This window comes from Miscanthus floridulus, chromosome 15 (assembly GCF_019320115.1).
Source record: "Miscanthus floridulus cultivar M001 chromosome 15, ASM1932011v1, whole genome shotgun sequence".
NCBI classification, from domain to species: Eukaryota; Viridiplantae; Streptophyta; class Magnoliopsida; order Poales; family Poaceae; genus Miscanthus; species Miscanthus floridulus.
In genome coordinates, this window is record NC_089594.1 from 1,576,162 (window position 1) to 1,589,509 (window position 13,348).

General features: G+C 43.6%; 2 protein-coding genes across 2 annotated transcripts; both read right to left on the minus strand.

Moving 5' to 3' along the window:
• Positions 1 to 153: 153 nt before the first annotated feature.
• On the minus strand, positions 154 to 3,101 carry LOC136509448 (uncharacterized). The gene is made up of 3 exons (XM_066504246.1): positions 3,096 to 3,101; positions 1,267 to 1,869; positions 154 to 771 (listed from the first exon to the last, which is right to left on the minus strand). Exons 1-3 carry the CDS (start codon positions 3,099 to 3,101, stop codon positions 511 to 513), a joined length of 870 nt encoding a protein of 289 aa, XP_066360343.1. The 3' UTR covers positions 154 to 510.
• Positions 2,902 to 12,315, minus strand: LOC136508320 (E3 SUMO-protein ligase SIZ2-like). Its single transcript, XM_066502973.1, has 16 exons — positions 12,088 to 12,315; positions 11,621 to 11,701; positions 11,325 to 11,373; positions 11,189 to 11,252; positions 10,922 to 11,075; positions 10,453 to 10,592; positions 10,065 to 10,133; positions 8,653 to 8,740; positions 8,259 to 8,334; positions 7,506 to 7,579; positions 7,246 to 7,353; positions 6,424 to 6,585; positions 4,933 to 5,037; positions 4,747 to 4,827; positions 3,584 to 4,649; positions 2,902 to 3,321 (listed from the first exon to the last, which is right to left on the minus strand). Exons 1-16 carry the CDS (start codon positions 12,124 to 12,126, stop codon positions 3,191 to 3,193), a joined length of 2,487 nt encoding a protein of 828 aa, XP_066359070.1. The 5' UTR covers positions 12,127 to 12,315; the 3' UTR covers positions 2,902 to 3,190.
• Positions 12,316 to 13,348: the final 1,033 nt, after the last annotated feature.

Genomic DNA, 13,348 nt, shown 5'->3' on the forward strand with positions numbered 1-13,348 from the left:
GCATAATTGTGATTTTACCCTGATTTGGAATTAGACTTTTTTATTGTATGCTGACAATTGATTAAATTTTGTCAAACATATTTGACACAACTTGCAATTATTTGAACTCAGATTTAATATTGATAAATATTCAAAATTTTGAGACCAAAAGGTTCATAATGATGACAGATGGAAAAAAGAATGACATAAATCAGCTGTTGCTGTTGCATCCTTAATAAAGAAAGGAGCCGGGCTGAAACACACTCTGGAACCTCTGGCTGTGTTCGTCCGAGTGGAAAGAGAAATCTAGCGTGTCTGGGCTCTCCTTGGATGGCCGAACCACATAGATGAGGCAGGCGCCAGCAGGAAGAGCACTAGCTGACACTAGAGCTCTGCCCAGTCCACCAGGTAGGCGCCGCATTTGATCCCTTCCAGAGGGACAGGAAATCCCCCAAACTCGACTGCTCCAATCCGACGCGCCATCCGCCGATCAGAGCCCCTCAGCCGCCTCCGCCTCCTCCTCCTGTGGCATCAGACAATAAGCAGATCAGGCTTTAATTTGTAGAACCAAGAAATCCAAATGAATATTATATAAAATAAAGGGATAACGATTACCAACAAACTGGGGCTAGAAAGGTCCAGGGTCAGCTTTTTGATACCAGAACACAGCCTGAGAACATGGAATAAGCTGGCCCCAAAGGCATGTTCGTTTGCAATTATACTCACATCCAAAACCATAATGTCTGGGAGCATTGCCATTTCTTCCATCAAGTATAGATTGTCATCAATATTCTGTTCATCCAGAGGAAGTCACCATAGAAATAAGGGATCATATATCAGTTTGGAAATAGACTGAGAATGCCCAGAAATGTCGCAGGGACATGAGCAAAGCTAAAAAAGGGAAATCTTCATGGCAGAATTTCTCACAAACCATGATCATCGATACAATTGTGTATACACCACATGTTGAATTGGACAAAAAGGTCTAATCACAAATCCTATTTTTTCATTATAGTGCACTTGTCTCAATTTCAGAGCAAAGCTAATCTGTTCTCCAGATATAAAGTCTCATAAATAGTGTACTTCATCGCAATTTCTTAATTCTGTCAGTTCTGTCTAGATTAGGAAATTATGTGAATGTTTATTGATCTAACTAGTATGGGTGTCAGCGTCCAGCTCTCAAATCTGTGCCAACCTAGATAAAGTGATCAATAAACATAGTAGAAAAGAAAATTACCATGACAACAGAACAATTTCCAAATAACAGAGGAAAGCAAGTGAACTCACCGGCATATAGGCTAGTGTGAGGCAGAGACATTGGATGGTCTTAAAACACCGCAAGAGCTCTAGACAGTCTTGATTGTCTATGGCCGGAGATCCATACACAAGAAGTATCATGGGGCACACACTCTCCAGATGCTTCATCGTACCAAGGTGAACAGAGCTCGGATCAAACAGATCCCCCCACCTGAGCACCTTCAGTGCAGGCGCTGAGATGTCAGCAACTGGCTGAACCCAATCAGAGATGAAGCAGGCAAGTAAGCTCAGGTACTCAAGCGCCGGCGAAGCCACGGCAAGCCGCTCCAGGCCGCGCACCTTGTCCAGCGTCATCTCCCGGAGAGAATCCGAGCGGATCGTGAGGTTGTCCAGGCCCCGGGCGCCGCGGACCGTGAGCTTGAGCAGGCAGGGGCACCGCGGGGACGAGACGGCGTCGCCGAGCGCGCACGGGCCGCGGAACGGGCCGCGGGTCAGGGAGATGTCGGTGAGCCGAGCGAAGACGCCGGCGGCCGGGACGGCGAGGCCGAGGCCGCACCCGAGGTCGAGGGTCACGCCGGTGGTGCTCGCCAGCCAGGGCAGCTCAAGGGAGCCCCTTTCCTCACCGCCGCGCAGCTAGCCACCCGCTGCCGGCCGCCCAACGTGGCGCCGCCCCGCAGCGGCCCGCCGGCCTCCGAGATTTGGAAGGACGAGGACCGGATGAGAGCCGCCGCCTGCCACCGTACGCCGGCCACAGCACGTCCGCGCCCGAGCGCCACACGCCCGAAGCCCCTGCACCGCGCGTCGCATGCCAAGCCCCACGGCCCTCGCGCCCCCCGCACCGCGCGCCGTGCGCTACCAACGCCGCCGCCGCCGGATGCCCCCGACGCCCCGGTCGATGCAGCCGGCCCGTGAGAAAGGCACAGTTTCCTTGATGCTGAATACAAGGATGAGGGGTAATCTAGTCTTTTTGCCTTTGTTTTTTTCAGATTTTGAATTTTTTTAATTCATTTATTCCATGACCATCTGACGGCATCCAAACCAGGGGCAAACGGATGATTCAATTCAAAATAGCAAGGGCAAAATCACAAAGTTGAAAAAACAAGGGCAAAATCACAATTGGACTCCTGCATAAGGGCAAGAACACCATTTTCCAAAAAAAAAAAAAAAAAGGCATCATCCATCGTGAGCGTCTAATTTTGGATGACCGGAGCCTGGCCTGCCCTCTATCGTCGTCTCGTCTCCAACCATGCATGACATATATGTGCATGCACCCAACTGCTCACATAATAATTAATAATAACCTCGTACTATATTTCTTGAGGGAGCGACAATGAGTAGTAGCTAGAGCAGTCGGAGCATCATCTATCAGCACTCGTTTCAGCCAAATCCAATGAAAATGATATACTTCCTTCCCTTGCCCTGACGATGATGACAACAAAAGGGGAAATTCACTGGCTCAACAACCTTTTCATTTCCACCTCTCTAGCTCTGTGACCTACCTTGGCTGGTAGCCCGTTTTCATCATATCATCATAAAATTAAAAAAAAAAACGGATAAATAACCAGGCCGGGCTAAGCGTGCATCCTCCCCTCCCCTTTCAGCCCACAAGACCATACATAATAGTAATAATAGAAAGAAAGAAAAAAACAGAGAGGCATATTTACATCAACGAACTGCCAACTCGGTTCATGACATATATATGGTACAAAATTGCCTACTATTCAGCTCTATGTCACTCTATATATTGCTCCTGTCATCACATTCTACCACCTAACAGAGATGGGATCTCCAAATACAGGAGAGGCTTCTGCCTCTCACTGCTTGCCAGCTCGCTGACCTAATGCGTTAGACACCATTACATCCATCCACACTCTATCCCTTCCTTTTCTCCAAGCCACACAGGTAGGAGACCACTACATATCCTATAACGGGCATCAGCCAACACAAATGTATGCTAATCAGAATCTGAGCCAATGTCTAGTATTATCACTCTCGGTCGAACTGAACGTCGCTGCTGCAGTGGTGAGAAAGGACCACATCTCTCTCTGGTGCGCTCATCTTTGTTTGCGCTTCCCACAAGTGAACCTGCACAAAAGGAATCAAATGTTACATCTTCTTCTAGGGACAAAAGCAGAGGCATGGTTACTGAATAAATTAGCGACTCAAAGTGCCACAAGCCACAGATTCCGATACGTTTCGCAGTGGCACAGTGATGGTGATAAAATTTTAGCAACAACGTTGCAATTCAAATCATCTAAGCGCGAGCATATCAAGGAAAAACATTGTAATGAACAGATAATAACAAGAAATCACACAAAACCAAAAGGGGTGAAGACTTCTTCCATACCATCTAAAGCTGTTATTCTGTCTCCAGGATTGCTCCTTTTCCTAGATGCAATTTTGGCAGTAGTTAAATCTTCATCAGAGCCACTAATGCTGACATCTGTCCATTTGTCAGAATGGGCATCAACACATGTTTGAATGTCCGCTCTCAGGGTGGTGCTATCTCTTTCACTTAATGAACAAGGTTGCAATGCGCTATCATTCCCATCTTCTACAGGGTTTGCTGCTACCCCCAAATCAGCCCCAGAAACCAGCCCTTGCTTAGATTGATCATTGCCAGGGTAGTTTTCCAGTTCACCTGAATTATCTGTCGTCTTTGTACTGGTCTCAAGTATCTGGGAAGTAGGATCATCTCGGGGACTCCCAGGACATTCCCAAAAGGACAATCCCAGGTCACCAAAACCTTCTCTTAATGCAACAAATGAGCTTTCTTTTGGGCATCCACCAGTTTGTTCGCTACACACTCCTAAATTTTCAGGTGTGTTGAGTGGAAACAGATTTCCAGTGTCATGCGTCGAGCCACAGTTCACAGCACCAGGAGACAACACCATGACATCATCATCATCTGAGTCACTCAAAACTATTATATCCTGCCCTGTTGATGCTGGAGGGCCATTTTCATCTGAGGATGAAGAATCAAGATCATGGACATGGGACATAGGATCACCATTTGTTGCTGGCTCTAAATTAAAACCTTCATTTGCAATGTTTGTATCACCAATGTTGCTTGAGAGAGTGATGCAGTTTTTGTTTTCATTGTATCTTGAATGGTCATTACCAAAAGACGGCACCAGATCAGCATCCCCTATCTTGCTAATTTCCCACTGGCCGTTGTTTTTTTTCCTAAGTCCCAACTTAAGACATCCCACCTCTTCAGACAGTGGCTCTTCTTTAACCTCATGCTTTACAATGCAAATTTCAGGTTTGGCTGCTGTATCTGTGGCCACAGAGAGAGTACCATCTGGTTGATGCCACTGTATAAGGTCCTTCAGTTCAGCTCTGCCCTTAACTCTCCAGGAACCATCAGGCTTGACATCAATTTCAGAAGTATCATCTCCGCAGCATTTGATCTGTATCACCAATAAACAATAAATCAGCAATGATGCACACCTGAAAATGTAGACATGAAAAGTTGAAAACATTATTTCATCGCCACTATAAACTCACCAAAGAAGTGATGCGATTGAAGTAAGGATCAATTATTATGTTCTCTAGAGAGTAATTCTTCAGGCAAATTGGACATTGCCACTGCAAGCAAGGAAACGAAGTTTGATTTAGATAAAGATGAAACAAGATTCAATCAATATGGTCAAGAAGATGAGGTAAAGTTGTATTGAGTCCAAATAGTCAAACCTTCCGGGAACGTTGGTTTATTTCAATAAAAGCTTCTAAATCAAAACAACCCATGTGAGCACAGGGCTTGAACCTACCAGCAATCTGGATCCTTGAAGCAGTCATCTGTCACAAGATTAAAAAAACAGATTAAAAGAAAAAAAAAATTGGGTGACTTTCTGTGAAGGAATGCAAAGAAAACTATGGCCCTGCTTGGCACAAGCTTAAACTCATGCACAAGTTGGTTTATGGAAAAAGCTATGAGAAGCAACTGCTGGGGAAAAAACTAAATGTTTGGCAACCTTTTCACTGATACTTTCCTATGGGACCCACATATTGACTTTAGTAGAAGGGGAGAGCTCATCCTCATCGCCGTTCTTGTCCGTACCCTCTCGCTCAACCTTGGCCTCCGCAGTGCACAGCTGCCCTGACACAGCGTGCCCTATGGTGGCCAGCAGCGAACAGGCATGCCTCAGCTCAGCTTCTTCATGTTGTTCTCCATCGACCAAACCAGATCAAGACCACCAGCCTCTGCATCTCCGTTTCTTTCCCATAGATTCAAGCAGCAACTCCTCCACCACCTCATCTCTTTCTCACCCAGATAGGCAAAGTACCAGGGTGAGCTGCACCCAAATCAAGTCCGACTCCACTCCCAGTCTCATACAAGCTCTATCCTTCCAATCTTTGCTCCTTTCTTCTTCCTAATCTGCAGATCGACACCACAAACACCAACCCACAACTTGAGCACAACCACCTCTCAATTTTTCCTCCCTCCGATCCAAGCTTCAGCCTCAGGCACCAGCTCCTGGACCTGGACCACAGCAGCCAGAGTTCCAAGGTGCCCCCTTCTAGCCACTGAGCCACTTTATGGCTGGGACGCGCCTCCATGTCCTCTGTTTTGAATGCATCCCCTGCTTCTCTCCTCTGATTTGAATGCCTGTGATTCTGTGAATGTGAATGGATGAGTTGATCTGATTTTGCCTGCTGTGAATGCCCATTGTCTAAATGTAGGATGTCTACAACAGAGGGTGCACTAAGTTATGGCTATATTGCCAAAACGCCTAGGAACGCCTAGGCGCGATTAATCCCGAGTAGGCTCTAGGCTGAGGGTCGGCGCCTAGATTCCGCCCAGCGCCTAGCGAAACTTTGGTGGCAAATACTAATAATTGAACAAAATTTTGGCTTGAACAATATTACAATGTGTTAGACAGGCAGATGGACCTAGAGCCCAGTATACACGGGCTTGTGCTGCCGTGGACCCTGAGTCCAGCGCACACCTATAGGTTGAGTCGAAACAGGCAATGATATTGGTGATTGGTTCAGATCCTATATAAGCCAACCCTAGTTATCCTTGCCTATATGAACATGAATCATGTTCTCCCATACCTACTAATTCCATCAATCTCACTTTCATTTTTGTCAGGTTTAATAGACATATCAGAGCAATTGGCCATTTTTATAAGCAGTCCATCAAGGATCTAAAGCATCCACAGTAATAGCCAGACTGCTTACAGGGCACCGAAGATTCAGAGAGACAGAATCAGCCACAACTTCGATATCACTATCACTGTCTGCATTATTTGCCTCAGCTCCACCACCAACACAGCGACGCACACGAGCAAGGGCATCATCAAAATTTTCACCATCTTGTTCCTTTGGCACCAAATTTAGGACCTGCCCACTATCAAAGTTTCAAAAACTAGAAACAATAAAAATGAAACAGGATTCAAGATTCAGGTGTTCATCACTTTCTAGGTACCAGCTTGTGGCATTAGTACTGTAGCAGTAGTACAGCCAGCCAGTTTATAATATTTTCCTGTTTTTTTTTTTTTGGGGGGGGGGGGGGGGGGGGGGCATGGGTAGGTGATCATTCTCTGATTAGTTTTTTCACTACAAAATACAGATCCTAACAAATGGCAACAGGGAATTGGAATTTTGCTATAACACCAAACGTACAAGTTCCACATATAATCTTTCTGGGCATATAAAACAGCTATCCTCCAAAGGTGGCAAGGCCTTACAATGGAATTCACTTGGAAGCTAATCAAAAGTCTAAGACTCCAAACATGGTAAGAATAAAAAAAGAACAGAAAGAAAAGCATCTCAATATTTGTGGTCGACAGAGGAGGGTAAAACTTCTAATATATTTAAAAGCACTGGACATGCCTAAGAACAATAAAAGCCATCTGAAAGTGTTTGCCGATGCCTATCCACTTTCTTAAAAAGGCGCACATGAAGCACGGCTGATTCACATATCCTTGCCCAGTAAAATATGTGTGTCTTGAATCTTGAGAGTGTAGTGCTTAACAATGGACTATATACTACAAATCCCACCTGTCCTAGAGATCTCCTCTTGGCAATTCTGATACCCAAACAGAAAGTACGAGAGTCATTTCTCGATAGAGAAATCTTGTTAGGTCCCTCCTTCAGGTAATCTGTTAACTGGGAACATAGAAATGTTCAGGGTCAAAAGGAGATATAATATACAAGAGAAAACTGTAGCTGATGAATGCAGGAAGATGATGTAAAAAAGACGTCCAGTGCCTTAGCAAAAAATAAACAGAATAGCAAGCTTCAAAACAAAAAAGACTTACTAGTGGACCATCGTCTCTACCATTGGCCCCTAACTTTTGTTGGGGTTGCCTGTTAACCACCCTAACATAAATACCTGACAAAGTAAGAATTACCAACAGGAATAGTTCAGATATAGTATAATTGAACTTACTGTCAGAATAGCTTTTTTTTTGGAAACTTACTGTCAGAATAGCTACCAGAGCCTATATGATAACTACAGCTAGAAGGATGTAAAATACTATTTTTGCTAAACTGCAGGCATAAGTACAACTACAAGCACAAGTCATAAACCATAGACTGAGGAACATATACAAATCAACCCATAACAAGCCCCCCAAGAAAAGGAGAAAAGCATCACTGACTGTGCAACAAAAGATGATCAGCTGTTATTTGGACTTAATCTGATTCAGACTGGGGTGTTTGGTTCTGCCTTTTCCTTTTGTTATACAGAAAATAGCACTTGGCATCCAACAAAGCAACACAGCTGCCAGAAGCATAGGTTCAGGCTCAAACGTCCAAGTAGTGGCAACAACAACAACAAAGCCAGTGCATAATAAAACCAACAAGGTGTTATACAAGTATTCAACAATTTACACAACATATCAACTCATAAAGAAGAACAAAAAAATAAAGGGTATCTTCCATTCTTTCCTTGTACACATTGTGAAAAAACAAACAGGTGGCACTTAACTAAGTTTTTTAACTCAATAAACATGTACCCAAATCCAATTAGAAAATATGACTCACTATACATAATAAGCCACTGCATATACCATTAACTTGCATGTCAGAGTGTAAAGGCCAGTGCATCCTAAAAGGTACTTTGTCCCTGAGAAGGATACACCAAACCTGCATAAGAAAAAATCGATTTGAAGTCTAAGTAAATAACTGATACGTATAGGTTGAACATAGTGGCTGCACATGCACCAGGTTTTTTTTTTTTTTTTTTTTTGCCATTCAATGCCTTATTTTCACCATATGTTTCAATAAAGTTGTGTAAGTTACTTAAGCAGTGCACCAGGGTTCATTTGTCTGTAGCTTCGCCACTGTGCACATGAAACCCAAGGTAGGAAATCAATACACACAGGTAATGGTGATTATTCCATGATGATCCTAAACAAACGTAATGGTCCAAGGAGAATGAAAAGAAAAAGAGGTGGAATTAACCTGAATATCGCATTCAGCCTGCTGTAGCATTTCTCTATTAGCTCTTGAAAGCTGAAAGCTTTTTGCAGTATACTGTACAGTATATGACCTGGACATAAGCAAGAATCACAAAAGGCTATGTATATTCCTACTTAACTTTTATAACAAAATGAAGCAATTTGTTCAACCATTTTGTTGCTCGGGACTCATATATCAACATTGTTATCCAAAGTACAATTATCTCACGTTTCTTCCTATAAATAACATAAGGAGTAAAGATGACTGCACAAATCATGTAAGCTACAGCAGCAACACATAATGGAGGAGGCTGTTCATTTTATGTCATCCAGCAAACAAAAGTAAAGCTCACATCATTCACATGTATTCATGCAATTAACAGATGTAAGAGCATCTCCAGCAGTTCCCCAATCTCATCCCTCATCCACATAAAACTGCCATATTGGGGGAGATGTGGTTGATTTGTTGCTCCAGCAGCTCCCCAATATGGCCCCCTTTTTTGGTGGTTAGCAATAAACTCCTCTTCTTCCCTCAAATAACGGGGGAGTTGGATCTCCCCCAATACAGTGGGGCCCACAATAACTGCCACTTCTTCAGTTCTTCCTCTCTGCACAGCCATGGCGATCGAGAAATCCGGCCGGGGGCAGGGCTGGGGGTGGCGCGGCTGGGCGGCGCGGTGGCAGGGGCCAGGGCTATCGCTTGCCGCGGCGGTGGCCGTGGTCAGTGAGCGCCTCTACGTAAGAGCAGGAAGGAGTTCGACCACGCGAGCGCCTCTACGCATGCAGGAAGAAGACGACGCGAGGGAGGAAATGAAAGAAAAAAAATTGTAATATGACATGTGGGTCCCATATATTGGGGGAGATTATTGGTGATCTGCTGGAGCATCTTCCCAATAGTCTGAAAAAACAGTATTGGTGATCACCAATACCATCCTATTGGGGATGAATGGTGAGCTGCTGGAGATGCTCTAAAGCAACACGTGTAAGGCTTGTTGGGGAAAGAGTACTCAGAGCAAAGAATATTGTCATCACACAAACAGAAGATAAAGCAAATGATTAACAGATAAGATCTGATGACGACTTCATAAAAAATGTTTTCTAAAAGTATTCAATGATTTTCTTAGCATTACCATCCTGATTACAATATGGATATCCATTTCTAAAATTCTTAAAAGAATTAAGTTGCAATTATAGCAAAAATGCCCAACCATGATACAATACCTTTTTCATGCTGTATCAAAGTAAATTTATCAAAGGAAGTTATTTTACTTATTAGAAAATTAGACAACATGGGGGTCTAACAGTAACGATCAAAAAGGTTTTAACAGATAATCCAGAGGACGCAAGACAGAACTGATTTGTACCATCCAAAAACATCAATAAGTGTGCATTGTGATGAAAGAATGGATAGCTCACCCGTCTGCTGCTACGGTAGAGGGTCCTATTAAGACAGGGAGTAACAGATGGTTCACGGTGACCCAAAAACTGCATGTTACAGTAGGAAACTATGTCAGAAATAATAGGTCACCTAATATTAGGACTAAGAAAATAATGCTTGTTACCTAAACAAGTAGAACAAGGAAGCACACAAAAAGGTCGAAGAAGAACGTTGCAAAGGATACAGATTGCTCAGATTTAATTTCTAGGCAAGGAGATTTTCGTAAATCGTAAGTGATTGATGCCACAGAATAACCAGCGCAGACAAATGGCATAAGGTCACAAACTAAAAGCAGTTAATCACATGATGTGTGTGTGACTCGGTCTCTTTGAGTTCAGGACAATATTGAAGTTTAAAACAACTTACGGATCAGCCCTGCTAAGTCGGCACAGTTCACAATAAAAGCAGGAAGGTAATTCTGGAGAAATGTTGTCCACAGACTTCTCAGTATCGGGTATGATAACGCAGCCAACATGTTGCCATACGTTGCATTGTGGATCAATACACTACAAGGAGCAAACAAATGATCAACGAAACAGAAATATGTAGTGTAGCACATCTCATCAAGCACAAGAGCTACAAATTACAAAAGTTTCCGAACAAAGCAAGTAATGCTACATTTCACAATAAAAGCTACAGGCTTCCAGTATAAAAGTGAAAGACTGAGAGTGAGCTAGACCATCAAATTGCTTTGAAGTTTCAGAATATGAACAGTGAGATGCTTTGGTGATTCTGAATGGACCAACAACAAATATCTGAAACCTTTATGGTTTGGCTGCAGGACATCAAATACTGTAGAAGAGTTAGAAAGGCATATTTATCATGAGAATTTTACCTTAATCATGGAATCATTTGGCTTGGAGTCACCACAAGGGCAACGAACCTTAACTTTCTGAGCAGAATCACCTGGTTTCTTTTTAGGCTTAACACTGTGTCCTGATTCGTGGCTCTTTGAGGCTGCAACAGTATTTGTAGGGTCTTGCATTTTTCTTGAAACAGGAAGCAAAAAGCGATAGTTTGCCAAGGTTTCATTAGAGCCAATCAGGTAATCTATAGTTGTACAGACAAGTCAATGTGAAAAAAAAAAGAAATATGGACTCACCTAAAAGTGTCCTCCACTATTTTCACCACCATTTTTGCCTTTGGTAAACCATTCGTTTCTGAGGCTACAAGAATAAAGATAAATTATTTCTCATGCTTGAAAAATAGTAATGCAAAACAATAAGAATGGAATGTACCTTGATCTTGCTGACTCAACAATACCGTCATAACCCTGTCCACTAGATCCTGCAAACCAAACCGGAAACAGCAAGACCACCTGGGTCATAAGTAATAACATCCAAATCCCCCATGAAAGAATACTAAAAGGCACATAGATGATTGTGTTGGTGAATTTCTGCATATGCTTAAGCTATTAAAGATAGCGGCCTTAAGAAACCGATGCCATTCCGGCGTTTTTAACACAATAACAGAGTACTGGGCAATGGCTGTTCATTGTGAATACAGTATGTAGAGGAGCTTGCAGTGGGCAAACCTGCTTCTTTCCTTGCTTTGAAAGTCCAAGCTTATCCAGGACATCCTTGAGCTCTTTTATTCTGAAGTGGCTCAATTTGTGCTACAATGAAGCATTAGTAGAGCAAATGTTAGCAGGGTACATTATCTCAGGATCAAGGAATAGCAACGTATTGGAATCAACCAAACCCTATCCGGCCAGCAAGCAATTTGGAGATAGCTAGATACCAGCAGTTGATTAGGACGAAACAAAACATGGCAACCGTAAATGACATGGTGAAACAGTTTGGCGGGGACACTAAGCAGCTAGTACATACATTACTAGATTCTGGGCAAAACAGTGAGGCAGTGTTGAGGGGACTGAATTTGGGGAGAGGTATAGAGAATGAGCAGGCGAGTGGCACTAGGGTATGGGAGGGAACGAATCAAGTCGATCGAGGGCTCTAGGTAGCTCGAAAAGAGCGAAAGGAGATGGGAGGGAGTCCGTACCTTGCAAGCGGCGAGCACGGGGTCGTCCGGCGACGCCATGTTGGCAAGGAAGCAAGGCCTTGTTCCTCCAGGTCCGGCGGGCGGGCGGGCGGCGGAGTGGAATCGGGTCTCGGAGAGAAGCAGTGGCGGGCCGCCCTACCTACCTCGGCAACAAAGGAGCCATGGTGGCGGCGTGTTTTTTCTGTCACACAAACGCTGGCGGTGGCGGTGTTCTCAGTGCGTGCGTGCGTCGAGTGGAGGAGGAAGACGAAGGCCGAAGCTGTGTGGCCAACAACAGGTGGAGCGGTACGCGTTCTTGGGCTGCCTAAGTGCTTTGGCCCAAACTAGCTTAGTCTGAACCAACCCCCAAGCAGGCCTTGGTGTGATAGCCCCATCACGTTCGTCTTCTGTTCGAGCGCCTTGGGCCTTGGGCCTTGGGCCTTGGACCCTGGCGATTGTTCAGTTCTCCATCTAAAAAAAAAGCTAACCATGGATTTTCCTATATAAAAAGAAACAAAAAGAAAAAGAAAAAAGAAAGCTAACCATATGGATGCATGCAATTCACCACACCATCTTCAATAATTCTTCATTCTTCCATGCGGAGTTTATGCATGCATAATATATGATTCGGTTCTTTTGATGCACGTGGCAGGTACCCCTCTCCTTCTACTTGCATTGTTGCCTATAATAATAATAATAATTGTATATAGATAGTGCTGCGGTCAACCACCATTCAGATCATTATTCTTTCCACTCATCGTATTATTATTATTATTACAATCACCGTGTTATTCCTTTTTCACTCGTTTTTTCTTTTATTTCCACTGTTAGTAAAAAGCTTGAAAGTGGTGGTGGCGGCAGCACAGCACAAGGGTTAAGTGTTGGTGGGTGATTGGTCGATTTGTAAAAAGTTACAATAAGTGGTGCATAGGAGTGAATCATAGAGATAAATAAATGATACGCATCATATGGGCCATCATCACCACCTTGATGACAATCTCATTCTCATCTCTTGTGTATGCTCGCTCATCTGTATTGACTTGGTTCCCTATTCAGCCTGTTGGTTTCACCCAAGGTTTATTAGTCATGATACAGTATTTTTCTCTCACAATAAACTAGCATCGACTGGGTTTATCAGCCTAGAAACCAACCAACAAATAGGCTGATAATCTATACATAATAATAAAGAGGTAAAATTTTTTATCACTTTAGATTTTCGTCCAACCTATAATCACAAAGTGACTCGGTCTCGGCCATCAGCTAAAAAATAGAAAAAAATTCC

Coding starts and splice junctions, on each gene's coding strand:
- LOC136509448 (XM_066504246.1), bottom strand. Junction 772..1,266: donor TCACACTAGCCTATATGCCG/GTGAGTTCACTT, acceptor CTGGATGAACAG/AATATTGATGACAATCTATA.
- LOC136508320 (XM_066502973.1), bottom strand. CDS start 12,126: ATGGCGTCGCCGGACGACCCCGTGCTCGCCGCTTGCAAG. Junction 10,593..10,921: donor CAAATGATTCCATGATTAAG/GTAAAATTCTCA, acceptor TGCTCCTTGTAG/TGTATTGATCCACAATGCAA. Junction 6,586..7,245: donor AGAGGAGATCTCTAGGACAG/GTGGGATTTGTA, acceptor GATAGTGGGCAG/GTCCTAAATTTGGTGCCAAA.